Source organism: Aspergillus novofumigatus, assembly GCF_002847465.1.
Source record: "Aspergillus novofumigatus IBT 16806 chromosome Unknown P174scaffold_2, whole genome shotgun sequence".
In the NCBI taxonomy this organism is placed as follows: Eukaryota; Fungi; Ascomycota; class Eurotiomycetes; order Eurotiales; family Aspergillaceae; genus Aspergillus; species Aspergillus novofumigatus.
Window position 1 is genome coordinate 1,373,620 of NW_020194275.1, and position 17,483 is coordinate 1,391,102.

The following is a 17,483-nucleotide window of genomic DNA, read 5'->3' on the forward strand; positions in this document are numbered from 1 at the left end:
GGAAACCTAGGGACCGAAGAGCCAGTCATATGATGTAGGGAAGTATCATACTATAGTTCGACTGATTAAAAAGATAAGGGGGTTGCAGCTGTGAAAGTTAAGGTATGTATTAACTCAACAGTCGATCTTTAATGATTTTAATGTTTTGATGCATATTAGTAAATCTTTCGGAACTTCATATATAAGGATTTACCATTAGCCCCACAATAATATGCGTGTACCATACTATCGCTTAGGAAACCAATGCTATATACTCCGTAAGCCTCAAGCGCATGGTAAGTAGAGTGATTTCCGCCTTTGCTTAAATCAGTGGTTGAGGTCACGTGGAGCTCCCGTGACCCTTGACTTGGACTTGCCTTTTGGCGACCATCTCTGAAATAGTTCTCATGTCTTGGCACTTATATTGCCTTCACAAGTCTTGAAAGAAGCTTCTGGACGTGTCTGTTTGAGCAAGTATATTCTCGAGCCTTGACTTTTCATAAATATTCTAATTGAGCTTGCTAGCACCAAGATGGCTGCGAACCATCCTATCCACATTCATCCGGCACGGCCGCTTTATCGCTTCACAGCAACTGCCTTAGGTGCCAGCATGTGGTTCTTTGTACGAGCTTTCCCACTCTTATTTCTATATTAAGGAGCATGCTGACTTAATGGTTCCATGACCTCTCAGCTCATGTATCGTGCGAAGAAGGATGGCCCCGCTTTGTTGGGTTGGAAGCATCCTTGGGACCATTGATGACCGTTACATATGAGAATCAACACTATGCCCGTCTCAATTCGCCATGTACAGCCCAATTTTTCAAGATTACCATTTATCGAGCGGGAACGAGCGGCGAGGTTGAAAATCTTCACACACAGTGCGGTCAAATCGCTCCATAGCATTACCGTTGATATCCAATGCTATGTATGTATCCACAACCAAGGCTCATGTTTGCATTTCATCAAGCAGCACTTTATATTGACGGCGCTGCTTACGGTTTCCCGGACGTAGCCGTGTTCTCAAATGACCAATTGCCCGGGAGAGTATGGGGAAGAACTTGCGTTCGGTGACCAACGAAAGTAGAAATGTGCTGATAGCGAGCGCAAAAAGCCAAAGCGCGAAACCCCTGGATACGAATGTCAGCTGCATAGTTTCGATAATCCACTCCGGTGGATCGAAGAGCATGTAGCTTGACACGATTGTGTCAACGACAATTGTGACGATCAGGGGTTCTATCGACTTAGTCAGTTTTAATCCGAACACTCAAGGATGTAACACTCACTGTTCGCCCTCATTGGCATCCGAAATGGTGGTCCCACGCTCAGAACAATGCTCGTAAATATATATTGGAAGATTGAGATCAAAAACAGAGCTGTATTTTCCGAGTTCTCTATATTGCTATTGTCCAAGTCTATTCTTGGAGGCTGAAACCTGTGAATGGTTAAAATCAGGCTTCTGGTGGAGATTCATGTGCATGCTAACATACCATGGTTGCGATTGGACAGTCTTGAACGCCACGAATTGAGTAAGGATGCATATGGATATCTGACCAAGCAGGGGAGTTAACACTTTCCGTGACACAAGATTTGCAGTTGGTCGCTTGCGGGACAGCACAGGATATGGGCCAGTCCAGCCCACTTCAAACCGTTAGCTTTGGAATCAACATGGTATTGAAGCTGGTTTAGAATGCTTACTAAATATTGCAATCGGCAAAATGAGTGCCAGGTCAATGAACAGAAACTGGAACTGTTAGCGAGACTACCCTGAGAAGTGTTTACTATACTCACCTGAAAATCGCCAAGGTTCGATGCTGACGTGTATAGAAAGCTGACACTCGAGAATTGAATTGCGGAGTACAAACTCATGTACTTGAAGCAACAGAAGCTGGTAACCAAAGCAGCGCGGCCTTCCCTGTTGCTGGCTTAGCAAAAGATGTACTTCAAATGAGAGATGGGTAGGCACTGACTTGATCAGTTGTGGAACGCAGGATATATCAAATTGACGACTGGTAAAAGGCGCCGCAACGGATGCTTCGGCATCAGAGAGGGATATACCGACATCTGCGGCTTTCAATGCACCACAGTCATTAGCTCCGTCCCCGCAGAATCCACAACAATAATCCAAGGACTGGAGTCTTTCGACAAGTTCATGCTTCTCATCAGGCGACATTCTGGCGAATACGTTTCCTCGAACAAGCATCTGCGGCAGTGTTAGAGGGAAAGGGGAAACAGTGAACCAGAGAAGACTGCGAATCTCGCTCGAATGCTCACCCTTTTCAAAACAACATCGCTGCCAAAATCCACAACCCATCTGAAGACATCTCCACTGATTGCAAGTGTATACTTATTAATGTTGCACGCGATTGCGGGCACGGACAGATCCACATTTGTCGGAATCAACGAGGGCTAAATTCCATCAGCCGTAAGATCAATTCAAGGGCAGGCAAAGTCAATACCAATAGAGTGCTCGGGTCAAGCTTCAGCGCCGGATCATCAACACATTCCCAGACCAGAGATGCTCCAATATCGTGACGATGACCTACTCTGGTCAACGATTTGCTACAAAGTGACCGCGGTAGACTTACCTTCCGCAAATCTTGGTATGAAACACTGTTCATCCGCTCGAATCAAGCCACACTCTCGGGCCACGCTGACTGCCGTAAGTATATTATCGCCCGTGCACATGACATTTCGTATGCCTGCATTACTGAGCTCTGCTATTGTCCCAGTAGTGCTGGACTTTAATTTATTTTCAAATATAATGAATCCGATGAATTCGAGGTCGCGTTCAACGAGTTCTCGAGTCAACTTCTGGGCTCTCATCCAGCTGAGTTTTGGTTCGTATCTCGCAGCGCACGCAATGACACGGTAACCCTTGTGTGTGTAGTAGCTCAACAATTCATCGAAATCGTGTGGCACTGTCCAACGTTGTCAGTTCATTAGGCGCGCTATAAACACTCAATATGGTGGTAATGATGGTTGACTCACAACTGTCAGGGAGGCAAATGGTCTTCAGACTTTCTGGTGCGCCTTTGACGAAAAAGCTTGCTCCGCCATCTCCAAATTGTCTTACGACGACACTCGCACGGCGCAGTTCCGAGACAAACTCAAAATTCCTGAGAACTCCGAGTTCTATCGGTACCTAAAAAAGCGTGTCGTTGTTTGAATCAGTGATCTGCTGTGCGTCCTAATAGGATTTTCCCATAGAGGAAGCACGCTTACAGTTTGACTGGCCCCTATTTGACCACTGAAGTCGGTTATCTGATTAGGCGGCCTCGCAATGGGTGGCATAATTGTTTCGTACTTAGGACCATGGGGTTCTATAGATTCGCTTCCGTTCTCCTGATAGGACCAGCCAGTGAATTGGAACATCTTCACATCGAGAGGATCTCCCATTAGCTCGCCATCCACTACTCTGAGAGAGTGGCATGTTGCCATAGCGTGGACAATATTTTTGTGTTGTTGAGGACCGACAGAAGCTCCCACGCAATATGAAGATGTGGAGGCCAGAGAAGCCAAATCAGGTTTTAGATCGGTGAATCTGTATTGTCCTAGTGAGCACACATCTATAAGATATATCAAGTGGTGCAGACCTCAAGTCCTGAGTCACAGTTCGCACACCGAGCACATCCAGACCGTCCTCTGTGAGAGTCCCAGTCTTATCGAAACAGACTATATCAAGCTTGCCTGCAACGTTGACCCTGCAGGTTTCTTAGTGAATAAATATCACAGCGGATAGAGAACGGTTTCAAACCTTTGCGGGCTGATACAAAATATCTTGTGACCCTTGAGTCGTGAAAGAGCTAGATTGGTGCCGATTGTCAGAGTAGCTGGTAATGCCGGCGGCACAACGATCGTGATTAGATCAAGTGCCCTAACAATGATTAAATGCCAGGAAAGCTGCGCAATGTAAGCTTAACTCTTGTATCATTTCTTGTGCCAGACTTACACCTAAGCGGACAAAATTGACAAATGATGCTATGAAACCAAAAGTAGCAATTACACCCATCACTGTAATGTAACGAAATGAATCTTTGTAGAACTTGAATCCTGAAGGTTTGGGAAAAAGCATTGAACGGACTAAGGCACCTTTGGTTGTTGAAAAACCAGTTCTCACAGCCACTGCTAACGCAATGGCTTCACCGTCATCGACGCTATGCGGCCGCCGTGCACGAATGACCTTTGTTCCACTAAAAAGGAAGTGCTTGGCAACATTCGGGTGGACAGATGGAGTACTAAGGTTAAGGTACTTCAACGCGTCGTCTGTCAACGGGATTTTTGATACAGGAACAGACTCTCCTTATCTAAAGTCAGTCTCGAGTCACACAACAGAATTACAGGGGTAGTTGTTTCACGGACCTGTCAGCATACTCTCATTCACGATACAATCTCCAGATAGCAAGATGCAGTCGCAGGGAACTTGATTCAAAGACGGATCTGAGAATTCAAAGACATCACCGGGGACCAATTCTCGAGAAGGGACAGTCCTCCCTGGCAGTCCAAAAATTAACTTTGCGTTCCAGCCCCTGATGCAGAAGGATTAATACTTACAGAAGCCATTCCTAAGCACGCGGGTATCGCACTCAAAAAGTGAGATTTCCCTCAACCTTTTCATCGTCTGCCACAAGCTCAGCTACTTGAGTAATCCGAATTGAAAAGACGAACACCACATACCGTTTGTGTTTCAAGAATGGTTGCGCAGATACTGAATACCGAAATGAGGAAAATGCAAACGGCATAGTAATAGTATTCATCCAGCGACCATAGGACAAGACTCGCAATTTGGAACATGTAGAACGGGTGAAACGCCTTGTTTTGTGAGACTCTGGACTTGATGATACGTATTCAAAAGCATGGCTCTTACTTCATCGATCAAAAGTTGAAAAACGGACTTCTGCTGTATATCAATGACATTCGCTCCGAAAATTTGCGCACGGCTATCGTGATCATCTGCGTCCAACCCGATTCGCATTCGTTTGATATTCGTCCACAGTGGATCTTTCCAGCCACTGATCAAGCTAAATTTGTCCTCGACAGGGTGGTAGAAGAAGCGAAGACAACGGTAATCAATATATCTCAGGTATGAGACAGTTGAATCGTTCTCTTCGTCCTGTGTACAACTTTCGGAATCTGCAAACACAGTGGAGAGCACACGTCCGTAAGGTATGCTTAACACTTCACATATGCTGAATTGATTCCATTGGTCCTGCACATATTCAGCGGAGATCTTATACCGTGATAAACGGGGAAAACCCACCTCCACTGCGACCCATTGACATAATCGAAGGGGCGTCGGCTTTCCTATTAGTCGGACTCTCCATCTTGGCAACCAACGTAGAAGAATATATGCAAAGCCCAACGTAAAAATGCATAGCAAAGAATATAGCACCAAGCCCGTGGAGCTCGTTGAAAATCCGGCCATGACAATAGTCAAGTCTTCCGACACGATATAAACTTTCTGGGTGAGCCTGCTGTCAATTGTGCGCTCTCCAGTACAGAAAGCCGATGATGGGCGCCGCGGAAGGAGAGGGTCCTCTGCTGAGGGTCTGGAGTAAGACAGGCGTTTGGACCTGCGAGAAGATATAATGGACTCCTCTGCCTCGCTAGCCTCACCCATCGACAATTCATCAGATTCGCTTTCAGCGTCGATTACTTCTTCGCGAGGCCACTCAATGAACCCATCTTCTTCTTGAAAATAAGTAAAGCTGACGGTCGAGTCCTTCCGGCCGCGGCGATGGGCAAATGAGACAACGCTTGAAGGGATACTTTCTGATATCGGCCCGTCAAAGACCTGTCAAGTCACGGTTAATACATACTTCAGAGTGACGCAGAGTTAGGCTTAATTGATGTACCTCGGTCCGAGCCATCTCGACATCCGACACAATACTATAGCTGATGATGTGTTAGCGGCATGCAGCAGAGACACGTTGAAGTATCGTCAATATACCTGCTCCTCATGGAGTCACGCCGATGACTAGCTCCAGGCGCACCCTCAACTGATGAGGTCTCGGGCACTGACCGAGCGGATTCATCTTCACCGAGGTGCATTGTGCTGGCGAGTGCTTCCCTCAATGAATTATGCTCTCAGCCAACTCTCAAGTTCGACATCAATTTTGAACGGACGTAACCGGGTTGGGGGCGCTGGGTATTTCTGAATAAGATAGATAAGACGAACGCTCAGTCCAGCAAGAGACACTAGTTTTTTATAAATGCCACTAAGTAAGTACTCTTTTCCGTGAGCCAAGTAACGTGGGAATCTGCTTTCCGAAGATAATGTCTGGAGGTGCCTATCGTCCTCTATCGGCACGTGACTGTTATCACTTATTCTGTATCTGGTAATTCTGATTTCGTTAATTTGGTTAGCTATTAGCTCCCCACTGAACTACAATGATGATCCATCCTACCTTATGAATAGTATCTCTCGCGCTATAAGTAATGTAGTTTTGTAGAGAGGTATATACAAGATTAACACCCTATATGGGAGGTATAATCAGTTCATGTATATATTTAATCTATAGTTGTTATTGCCTGTCATTAATATTGGAGGATATAAATATTCCAAGAATGACCCTAACGGTCAAAATACCTGGGCTCTAAGGTATCTACCTTAAGTGTTAATGCTAATAAACAATGTGGATTTGATCATTGTTGCATCTATCTCTCCTATAGTATCTTAGTGTGCAGTGAGCGATGTCTCCTATGGTTCGCAGAAACAAAGCTCTTCCTCTGTTTTCAGTGTACCTTTAGGACCATGCATGTATGGACTGCGTATCGACCTGTTTCCATTTAGTACTAGGTACAGAAGTTAAACAGCGTCAAAACTTGCATCCACACACATCTTTCCGTCCATAAGTATCAAATGAGACTATCGAATCAGGCAGACATGGCGCTCAGTCAAAGAATAAGCAACATAGTAAGCAATAGTGACAATGACTTGTATACTTATTATTGTTGGGAGCCGACTACCTTTACAGATGCGAGGTTCTCAACACTACCTACTGGTCCCGCCAAGCCCCTCGGCCCAAGGGCGCTAACAATCCCACCAAGCCAGTTTATTCCAGACCTCCCAAAAGCGAAGCGTATCAAATTCTTCCTCAACCCTTGCCAAACCTCTTCCGCAACAACCCCTCAATCAACGCTGTTTTCCCTAATCTGACAACCTTTCGCAATGTCTGAGCCTATTAGGAACAAGAAGGCGGACTTTCCGGTCGCACCGTAAGTCATGCCGTCTTCGTTGATCTCTGATTCTCATACATCATGCTTCGTCGACCATCTCTTTGGCCTCCTGTCTCTACCTGCTAACTTTTGTCGAACGTCAGGACGCCGCAAAACACACCCGCTAACAATGCACCTATCTCTTCTCATGCTCAACAACCCGGTGTTGCAAGCATCAAAGAAGGTAAATTTTTCGTTCCGTATAAAGCGATAGCATGATTCTAACATATATGTCAGAATCACTCGATCACGCTACGGCTGCTTCTCTTTTTGCAAGGAATCCCGGGCTTGTGTCCATGATTCAAGGTAAACTTGGATCGCTTGTCGGGCGCTCATCAGGCTACATCGAGTCTCTCCCTGCCCCGGTCCGTCGCCGTGTTGCTGGTTTGAAAGGTATTCAGAAGGAGCATGCCAAGCTCGAGGCTCAGTTTCAGGAGGAAGTCCTCGAGCTTGAAAAGAAGTACTTTGCCAAATTTACACCCCTCTATCAGAGACGTGCCACGATTGTCAATGGGGCTGCAGAACCGACCGACGACGAAGTCGAGGCCGGCAAGGAGGAGGATGAAGAAGAAGAAGAAGAAGAAGAGGTAGATGTCAAGGCCGAAGATGAGCGCAAGCAGGATGAGGAGAAAGACATCACAACATCTGGAATCCCTGAATTCTGGCTTTCCGCCATGAAGAACCAAATTTCGCTTGCAGAAATGATCACTGATCGGGATGAGGAGGCTCTCAAACATCTCACCGATGTTCGCATGGAATATCTTGATCGCCCCGGTTTCCGACTCATATTTGAATTCGCGGAAAACGAGTTTTTCACCAACAAGACTATCTCAAAAACTTACTACTACAAGGAAGAGAGTGGCTACGGTGGTGATTTCATCTATGATCATGCGGAGGGCTGCAAGATCGACTGGAAGGCTGACAAGGATCTTACTGTTCGCGTGGAAAGTAAAAAGCAACGCAACAAGAGTACGTTGATCTGGATTTGTTCGGTCGGAAAGCTAACGTGCTCTAGACACCAAACAAACCCGAGTCGTCAAGGTCACCGTGCCTACCGAGTCCTTCTTCAATTTCTTCTCTCCCCCACAACCACCGACTGACGATGATGACACCATCGCCACCGACATCGAAGAACGCCTCGAACTTGACTATCAGCTTGGCGAGGACATCAAAGAGAAGCTTATCCCGCGCGCAATCGATTGGTTTACCGGCGAGGCTCTCCAGTTCGAGGAGTTGGGTGACGACATGGATGCCGACGAGTTTGACGATGAAGACGATGAAGACGACGAGGAGGATGAGGACGACGATGATGACCGAAGATCTGATCGCGATGTTGACGATGAATCCGAGGAAGAGGTAAGGTTTTTCTCTCTCTTTATGCCTCCAATTATATTTTTGCCTTTACACCGTTCTTCACAACGATGACAGCGTCGCCTCAATCTTCACTTATCCTTTCCTCAATATAACCTTTCTGAAGTGGTCACTGACATGCGAATAGGATGGCACCTCTAAGCCAAAGAAGGAAGCAGCAGAGTGTAAACAAAGCTGAGCATGGCCGAAGTCATTTAGGGGACTAAATATATGGGCCATGTTGCAACCTATCTTGGTCCTAGCATTCACTTCTCGCTTCGCACCGCTGTGACTGGGATTCTCGCTTCCAAGTTGCACCTACGTCTAGTCTTTCTATCTAACCGTATTCATCGTCAAGGTCCAGGTGTCTGATACATGCGCCATTCATACGGCAAGGGCTTTATACTCCCCGTATTTAATGTTCTCCTTTTACTTTTGTTCTTACATCCAACTTTTCGATGCTGTTTCCCTCCCTTTCTTCCCCTGTTTGTCCTCTAAAATATTTTGCGGCGCGAGGAGTACGATATTCAACCATGTTTAATGATTATCAAGCAATTGTCAGTTGTGAGAGCAGACGTTCATAGCAAATGGTAGAAAATTCAGACAGGAAGCAGTATAGAGATCTTTGCGATTAGTACCTACAGTTTAATACTAACTCGTTGGTTGAAATCAAATCCAGAGACCTTCAACACAACACCACTCTTGTTTGACCACTGTTCTTTAGACATCAATCCTTCGTTTTAATAATGGTTAGATTTGATTGCAGATTGTGGAAGATGTGTGAAAAGTAAGTTATGAAAGATGGATTTATTTGTACTAGTACCTTCTAAGGAAGTCTACTTATCTAACATTATTAGTACCTTTGAATGATTTATTACTACATATTCTTGGCGTTTTTAAGAGAATGGATATACGGAGTATATGGTCCTGACTCCTGACAAGTGGCGCAGCTTTCCAAGCTCAGGACTCAGGGGTTGTGGCTCAACAATAACAGCCAGCTGTTCCACCACATCACCTTAGTGGGCTTTCTTTTTGGATGAACACACTTTCTTTCCTTTTTCTTTCTTTCTTTTTTGTGAGCAGAGCCACAAGGCAGTGGTAGCTGTTAGCAAGCTATCTTCTCCATTTGGCATTCTCATTCCCAGACTCCTCGGTTCTCACTAGATGCCTCTCCCAGAACCTTGTATAATCTCCGCCTCATAGCCCACCTATCTTCTATACCTTTCATTCCCAGGGCACCAGTTTAAGAGGTGATACGTCTTCAATGGCACACAACTACGAGGTTGGAACGCGGGCCTGGCAGCCCGACCCGACAGAGGGATGGATTGCATCCGAAGTCAAGGAGAAAGTGGTCGATGGAGACAAAGTGCAACTGGTGTTTCTGTTGGAAAATGGAGAGGTATTTCGCGGACTGTGTACCTTAATTTGCGTCGTATTTTGATATCAACGTGGCTAACAATTTCGTCGCGGGAGTAGACGAAAACGCTCGAGACTACACAAGCCGAGTTGCTAATGGACAATAACCCGAAATTACCGCCGTTAATGAATCCTGCGATGCTGGAAGCGAGCGAAGATCTCACGAATCTTTCCCATTTGAACGAACCTGCTGGTGCGCTCTTTCGTCTGTAGCCTAATCAACTCTGTCGCTGATTGCTCCGAAGTTCTGCAGGCTATAAAACTCCGTTACGCGCAGAAAGAGATATATACATACAGCGGCATAGTTCTTATTGCAACGAACCCCTTCGCTCGTGTTGACTCGCTCTATGTACCACAAATGGTACAGGTGTACGCTGGAAAGCACCGTGCCTCACAAGCACCCCACTTGTTCGCCATCGCGGAGGAGGCGTTTGCGTAAGTCACCACTGTGGCCATTGTTCAACTCCTACTTACATGCGTTACTTAGTGACATGTTACGAGATGGAAAAAACCAAACGATTGTGGTATCTGGCGAATCCGGTGCTGGAAAGACTGTGAGCGCCAAATACATCATGCGGTATTTTGCGACTCGTGAGTCGTCAGACCAACCCGGAAAGTATACAACAAGTCGGGCGGATGCGATCAGTGAAACCGAAGAGCAGATTTTGGCTACAAATCCGGTCATGGAAGCTTTCGGTAATGCTAAAACCACAAGGAATGACAATTCATCACGATTCGGGAAATATATCGAGATCATGTTTGACGACAGAAACAACATCATTGGGGCTAAGATTAGGACATATCTGTTAGAGCGTTCTCGGCTGGTGTTCCAGCCTCTCAAGGAACGCAACTATCACATCTTCTATCAACTTGTGGCTGGAGCAACCGACCAGGAAAAAGAAGATCTCAGCCTCACCTCGGTTGAAGATTTCGATTATCTCAATCAGGGTGGGACTCCTACCATAGAAGGTGTTGACGATCAGACCGAATTCAATGCGACGAGGAAGTCCCTTAGCACGATTGGGGTGCCGGAGAGGACGCAAGCAGAGATATTCCGCATTCTGGCTGCTCTGTTACATCTTGGCAATGTCAAGATCACTGCAACGCGGACTGATTCTACTTTGTCCCCATCGGAGCCTTCTCTTGTTCGGGCATGCGACATGCTTGGTATCGATGTCAATGAGTTTGCCAAGTGGATAGTGAAGAAGCAACTAATCACCAGGGGCGAGAAGATCACCTCCAATCTCACACAACAACAAGCAACTGTCGTGAAAGATTCAGTCGCTAAATTCATCTATTCCAGTTTGTTCGATTGGCTGGTCGACAAGATAAATCGCCGCTTAGCTAGTGACGAGGTCCTAAACAGCTACCAATCATTCATCGGCGTCTTGGATATCTACGGTTTTGAACACTTCGCAAAGAACTCATTTGAACAATTTTGCATCAATTACGCAAATGAGAAATTGCAGCAGGAATTCAACCAGCACGTTTTCAAGCTTGAGCAAGAGGAATATGTGCGCGAAAAGATTGATTGGACATTCATTGAATTCTCCGACAATCAGCCGTGCATTGATCTTATTGAGGCCAAGCTTGGCATATTGTCTCTTTTGGACGAAGAATCGCGGTTGCCGATGGGTTCAGATGAGCAATTTGTGACCAAGCTGCATCACAACTTCGCGGCCGATAAGCAGAAGTTTTACAAAAAGCCCCGATTCGGCAAATCAGCGTTCACCATTTGTCACTATGCGGTGGACGTGACCTATGAGTCTGATGGCTTCATAGAGAAGAACAGGGATACTGTGCCAGACGAGCATATGGACGTCCTTCGCAATTCTTCAAATGAATTTGTGAAAGAAATATTAGACACTGCTGCTGCTGTTCGGGAGAAAGATTCAGCATCGATTTCATCCAAACCAGTTGCAGCTCCAGGACGCAGAATCGGAGTTGCTGTCAACAGAAAACCTACGCTTGGCGGAATTTTCAAGTCATCGCTCATTGAGCTCATGAACACCATCAATTCTACCGATGTGCACTACATACGGTGCATCAAGCCTAACGAGGCAAAAGAGCCCTGGAAATTCGAAGGGCCAATGGTCTTAAGTCAACTCAGAGCGTGTGGTGTGCTTGAGACCGTCCGCATCAGTACTGCTGGGTATCCCACTCGTTGGACGTACGAGGAATTTGCCATCCGTTATTATATGCTTTGTCACTCGTCCCAATGGACCTCAGAAATCAAGGAAATGTGCCATGCAATTCTACAGAAAGCGCTTGGGGACGCGAGCCATCAGAAACAAGATAAATATCAACTGGGCTTGACCAAGATATTTTTCCGAGCAGGTATGCTTGCGTTCCTGGAGAATCTCCGTACATCCAGATTGAACGAATGCGCAATCATGATACAAAAAAATCTGCGGTGCAAATATTATAGGCGTCGATACCTCGAAGCCCGCTCCTCTATCCTTACCACACAAGCTCTAATCAGAGGCTTCTTGGCAAGACAGCGCGCGGCAGAAGTGCGTCAAATCAAAGCTGCCATCACTATCCAGAGAATTTGGCGTGGTCAAAAGGAAAGAAAATTCTACAATGAAGTCCGCGGCAATTTCATTCTGTTCCAGTCAGTGGCTAAGGGCTTCCTCTGCCGACGCAATATCATGGACACCATACATGGCAACGCGGCAAAGATCATACAGCGCGCATTTCGATCCTGGCGACAAATACGTGCATGGCAGCAGTATCGTCGTAAGGTAATCATTGTCCAAAACTTGTGGAGAGGAAAGCAGGCCAGGACGCAATATAAAAAGCTTCGAGAGGAAGCGAGAGACCTGAAGCAAATCTCCTACAAGCTCGAAAATAAGGTGGTGGAGCTGACTCAGTATCTCGAGTCACTGAAGCGCGAGAACAAATCGTTGAACTCGCAATTGGAGAATTATGAGACACAGTTGAAATCGTGGAGAAGTCGTCACAATGCTTTAGAAAATCGCACCAGGGAGCTTCAGGCCGAGGCTAACCAAGCTGGGATTACTGCTGCCCGATTGGCCGCCATGGAGGATGAAATGAGCAAATTGCAGCAGAATTACGCTGAGGCACAAACGATCGTCAAGCGCCTGCAAGAAGAGGAGAAAGTCTCGCGGGAGTCAATTCGGTCTGCCAATCTGGAGTTGGATCGGCTGAGACAACTGAACAGTGAAGCTGAAAATGACCGGGCTTCTCTTCGCCAACAAGTTGCGGAGCTTGAAGAGCAGCTAGAGCTCGCTAAACGAAACATTCCTTTGAATGGGCTTAACGGAGATGCGCAGAACAGTGGTCCTATCCAGCCACCTGCCGGTGGCTTGATAAACTTAGTTTCCTCAAAGAAGTCTAAGCCTAAGCGACGGAGTGCCGGGGCCGAAAAAATTGACACTGATCGTTTCAGCGGCGCGTACAATCCCCGGCCTGTGTCTATGGCAATCCCGAGTTCGACTTTCGGTCGTCAGAACTTTTCAGGGCATACCTTTTCACCAGGACTGGACACTGTTGAGGTGGAGCTCGAGAATTTACTGTCTGAAGAAGATGAGCTCAACGAGGAAGTCACAATGGGATTGATTCGCAACTTAAAAATCCCACTGCCCAGCTCGACACCTCCGCCAACCGAGAAGGAAGTCCTATTTCCTGCATATCTGATCAATCTTGTCACGTCAGAGATGTGGAACAATGGTTTTGTGAAAGAATCCGAGCGTTTCTTAGCCAACGTGATGCAGTCAATTCAGCAAGAGGTCATGCAGCACGATGGAGATGACGCCATCAATCCCGGCGCTTTCTGGCTGTCTAACGTGCACGAAATGCTTTCATTTGTCTTCCTGGCAGAGGACTGGTACGAGGCCCAGAAGACGGATAATTACGAATATGACCGCCTCCTGGAGATCGTGAAGCATGATTTAGAAAGCTTGGAATTCAATATCTATCACACGTGGATGAAGGTGTTGAAGAAGAAACTCTATAAGATGATTGTCCCCGCGATCATCGAATCTCAGTCCCTTCCTGGGTTCGTCACCAGTGAAACCAATCGATTCCTAGGGAAACTTCTTCCCTCAAACAACAATCCAGCGTACAGCATGGATAATCTCCTCAGCCTTCTGAACAATGTCTACAAAGCAATGAAAGCTTTCTACTTGGAAGACTCTATCATTACTCAAACCGTGACAGAGCTTCTTCGCCTTGTCGGTGTTACCGCTTTCAACGATCTCTTGATGCGAAGGAACTTTTTGTCTTGGAAGCGTGGCCTTCAAATCAATTACAACATAACTCGGATTGAGGAGTGGTGCAAAAGCCATGATATGCCTGAAGGGACATTGCAGCTGGAGCATTTGATGGTAAGCTGGTTTCCAAGAGACAGTAATGATTTTCACTGATATATCTTTTGTTTCTCAGCAAGCAACGAAGCTCCTTCAGCTCAAGAAAGCCACTCTCAACGACATCGAGATAATCCAAGATATTTGTTGGATGTAAGGCGGAAGATCGCAGCACTTTCAAAATGAAGGCTAATTGGTCGATTCTCTAGGCTGTCTCCAAACCAGATCCAGAAACTTCTGAATCAATATCTTGTCGCTGACTACGAACAGCCCATCAATGGCGAGATCATGAAAGCCGTAGCCTCGCGTGTCACAGAAAAGAGCGATGTACTTCTCCTTACCCCCGTTGATATGGAAGACAGTGGCCCGTACGAAATCGCCGAGCCTCGTGTCATCACAGCCTTAGAGACATACACACCATCATGTGAGTGCTTCAACAAAATGGCTTCCAGAATGCTAATAATATCCAGGGCTCCAAACACCGCGTTTGAAACGTCTTGCAGAAATTGTCTCGGCACAGGCAATGGCCCAGCAAGAGAGGCTTGAAATATCTGACACTGCCGTGATGCCAAGCGATTAATGCTGTCTACCAATGCCATTGTCAATATTCATCGTGGCCATGCGTCACAAGCTCAACTCACAAACTTACAGCGCGGTCCTACCATAGATTTTGCAACCGCAATTATTAGAATAACTTGGGAATGGTCTTGGCTTCGCTTCACTCTACCTTATTTTCTGATTCTTGTATATGAACTAGCATATTTTGACACATAAAGTTCGGACACTCGGGACAAATCCTGGAAACAATACCGACCAAAAGAGCCTGGCATTACGCAAAAAAAAAAAAAAAAAAAAAAAAAAAAAAAAAAGAAGAAGAAGAAGAATGGACCCACGCGCTTCCGCGACAAGATACTGGCCCGGACGATGAATTCATTTTCCTGCGAGAGTGTGACTTTGCTTCGACTTTGGTTTCTGTTGCTACGTGCCGCTATTCGATCGGGGTTGTTCTTGGAGACAAAAGTTCTTATCAGCAAGACATGAGAGGCCAATTTTATTGTTGCGTCTTTTGAGACTACGGGTTATATTGTTATACTTATTCGCTCATGTCGAGGAGTCTGCAGTTCATCCTGTGTCTGTGCTATCGTCCTTTATGGAGGCGGTCATTGCCCAATAGAAAATCACCAATCCACTAGTATACTGTTAGGTAGTTAGAGGCGGTACCTTATTCATCCATTCCTTATCGCGAGCTAAGTGGAAACAAACCATTGCTCACCTTTGTCTCAATTGACTTGGCCCCTGCAGCACCAGAACCATGATTACTACGGCGAAGCTAAACTTCATCACCGGTAACAAAAACAAATTGGCTGAAGTGAAAGCGATACTGGGAAATGTAGTTGAGATTGACAGCCAAGCAATCGAGGTACCCGAGATACAGGGATCCATTGAAGAAATCGCGAAAGAAAAGGCTAGGCGTGCAGCAGAAGAGGTATGAACTGGAATGCATTAATGTGATTTCCCATAACGGTTTCTGGATTTTCATTTGACGCTTTATGGAAGATAGGCGGCCCTGTCTTGACGGAGGATACAGCGCTTGGATTCCGCGCTCTGAAAGGACTTCCAGGCGCGTATATGTAAAGCTACCTTCGAGTCGCATCGTAACTTTGGAACTGCGGAACTGATCATGCAATATAGCAAACATTTTTTGAGCGCACTGGGACACGACGGTCTCAACAAGATGCTTGATTCTTTCGACGACCGAAGTGCAGAAGCCGTTTGCACATTTGCTTTTTGTCGTGGTCCTGGAGAAGAACCAATACTTTTCCAGGGAAGGACTGAGGTAAATGGGCAGTCCCGTTGAGATGGTGTTTTACAAATCTAATTCGGAGATCAGGGTATTATTGTCAGGCCGAGAGGCCCATTGAACTTCGGTAAGTAGATTCAGTCATGATCATTAGGCTTTGCATTGATAATTATTCCAGGCTGGGATCCGATATTCGAACATAATGGGATGACATATGCTGAGATGGATAAGGAGGAAAAGGTACGACAGCTAAAGTGCCTCACAGTTGCTCGCTCAACCTTTGGGGAGAAACACAAGAACAGAGATACAATCTCACTTTCTCCTTGTCAGACCTGAACATTTTTATTTGTCTTCGCGGACTGTTCAAGCATCTTGCGCTAATTTGTTGGGATAGAATCGAGTTTCTCACAGGTACAAGGCTCTCGCCAAGCTAAAGCAGTGGCTCGAAGACGGGCACCTCTACCTTGACAGTGCAGGTACGAGGACCTGAAAGGTTTGAAGGAAAAGCCATTAGGTCTGCCTAAGTCGGACTTCACTCTCTGTTTTCCAGTCGGCTTTCTTTCCAGGATTCTATCCAGGCTGAAATCCTCGTACAGTTGCTCTCTACATCATCATCCTCCTCACTGTTGAGCTCCACCACTATCTGTTCGTCAAAAGCTTCGCGCGCTTCCTCTGACAAGACGCCGAATATCTCAGAATCTAAGTTTTCCTGCAATTTGGCCTCTTTGTATTTTCTAGAAGAAGCGCGATCATGTTAGGGCGGGTTGAGGGAAAGGATGAAGAGCAGTTATGGAAGAAGCAGCATGCACGTACCTCGCAGAAAGACGGTCATATAAAATGGAAGTCGACGGACATCGCAAGACCACCACGAGATCTATCCATGATTTGGGAAACAAGTCGCATGCATGCCAATCAATCAAGTAACCACCCTGAAGCACCTCATCTTCAATCGCATCCAGTAACTACTGTCACATCAGTCTACGTGCGCGAGTTCGGGTGAGCCTGAACGTAGGCAAGATCCTCATAGGTGTTGTGACTTCAATACGGATAGTGAAGAATCAACGACGTACTTTGTCCTCGTCAACGATCCAGGTTTCCAAATCCTGGTCATAGCTTTCGAAGCAACCTCGATCTTTGGCGACCTGGTTTATTGATAGGTGTCGCAAGCCGACCTCCTGCGCTAATTTCTCGCAATGGACAGTTTTCCCTACGCCAGGGGTGCCTGTGATGATCACATTCGGGGATCTTCGCATACTGGCCCCAGCAACAGTGCCAACCGCTCGAGAGTGATGAATGAGTCGTGTCTGATACCATTCAACGGAATCGAGGAGTTCGGGGAAATTTTCAGCGGGCGGCACTGCTTTGGGCCTCAGGCATGAATTCGCACCAGTAAA

General features: G+C 46.3%; 6 protein-coding genes across 6 annotated transcripts; 4 read left to right on the forward strand and 2 right to left on the reverse strand.

The window, feature by feature from the left end:
- Positions 1–511: 511 nt before the first annotated feature.
- On the forward strand, positions 512–736 carry P174DRAFT_365877 (uncharacterized protein; the record flags this gene model as incomplete). The annotated part of the gene is made up of 2 exons (XM_024822083.1): positions 512–601; positions 671–736. The coding sequence occupies 2 exons, from the start codon at positions 512–514 to the stop codon at positions 734–736; spliced, it is 156 nt and encodes a 51-aa protein (XP_024685343.1).
- P174DRAFT_384237 (putative P-type ATPase) lies at positions 581–6,229 on the reverse strand. The gene is made up of 21 exons (XM_024823196.1): positions 5,927–6,229; positions 5,832–5,871; positions 5,237–5,770; positions 4,844–5,185; positions 4,654–4,788; positions 4,531–4,597; positions 4,339–4,470; positions 3,929–4,278; positions 3,734–3,879; positions 3,573–3,680; positions 3,202–3,520; positions 2,968–3,121; positions 2,565–2,897; positions 2,436–2,518; positions 2,251–2,385; positions 1,947–2,179; positions 1,768–1,891; positions 1,675–1,720; positions 1,467–1,617; positions 1,263–1,411; positions 581–1,212 (listed from the first exon to the last, which is right to left on the reverse strand). Exons 1-21 carry the CDS (start codon positions 6,025–6,027, stop codon positions 926–928), a joined length of 3,969 nt encoding a protein of 1,322 aa, XP_024685344.1. The 5' UTR covers positions 6,028–6,229; the 3' UTR covers positions 581–925.
- Positions 6,230–7,084: 855 nt separating this feature from the next.
- nap1 (histone chaperone NAP1) lies at positions 7,085–9,081 on the forward strand. The gene is made up of 4 exons (XM_024826566.1): positions 7,085–7,378; positions 7,432–8,163; positions 8,210–8,550; positions 8,693–9,081. The coding sequence occupies exons 2-4, from the start codon at positions 7,491–7,493 to the stop codon at positions 8,741–8,743; spliced, it is 1,065 nt and encodes a 354-aa protein (XP_024685345.1). The 5' UTR covers positions 7,085–7,378; positions 7,432–7,490; the 3' UTR covers positions 8,744–9,081.
- Positions 9,082–9,520: 439 nt separating this feature from the next.
- Positions 9,521–15,166, forward strand: P174DRAFT_438558 (type V myosin). Its single transcript, XM_024826567.1, has 7 exons — positions 9,521–9,943; positions 10,021–10,153; positions 10,206–10,395; positions 10,448–14,309; positions 14,368–14,441; positions 14,498–14,712; positions 14,759–15,166. The coding sequence occupies exons 1-7, from the start codon at positions 9,809–9,811 to the stop codon at positions 14,866–14,868; spliced, it is 4,719 nt and encodes a 1,572-aa protein (XP_024685346.1). The 5' UTR covers positions 9,521–9,808; the 3' UTR covers positions 14,869–15,166.
- Positions 15,152–16,710, forward strand: P174DRAFT_89711 (non-canonical purine NTP pyrophosphatase). Its single transcript, XM_024832489.1, has 6 exons — positions 15,152–15,774; positions 15,846–15,919; positions 15,981–16,125; positions 16,180–16,216; positions 16,268–16,329; positions 16,484–16,710. The coding sequence occupies exons 1-6, from the start codon at positions 15,601–15,603 to the stop codon at positions 16,577–16,579; spliced, it is 588 nt and encodes a 195-aa protein (XP_024685347.1). The 5' UTR covers positions 15,152–15,600; the 3' UTR covers positions 16,580–16,710.
- Positions 16,249–17,425, reverse strand: P174DRAFT_384250 (nucleoside triphosphates FAP7). Its single transcript, XM_024823197.1, has 3 exons — positions 17,160–17,425; positions 16,903–17,051; positions 16,249–16,823 (listed from the first exon to the last, which is right to left on the reverse strand). Exons 1-3 carry the CDS (start codon positions 17,340–17,342, stop codon positions 16,622–16,624), a joined length of 534 nt encoding a protein of 177 aa, XP_024685348.1. The 5' UTR covers positions 17,343–17,425; the 3' UTR covers positions 16,249–16,621.
- Positions 17,426–17,483: the final 58 nt, after the last annotated feature.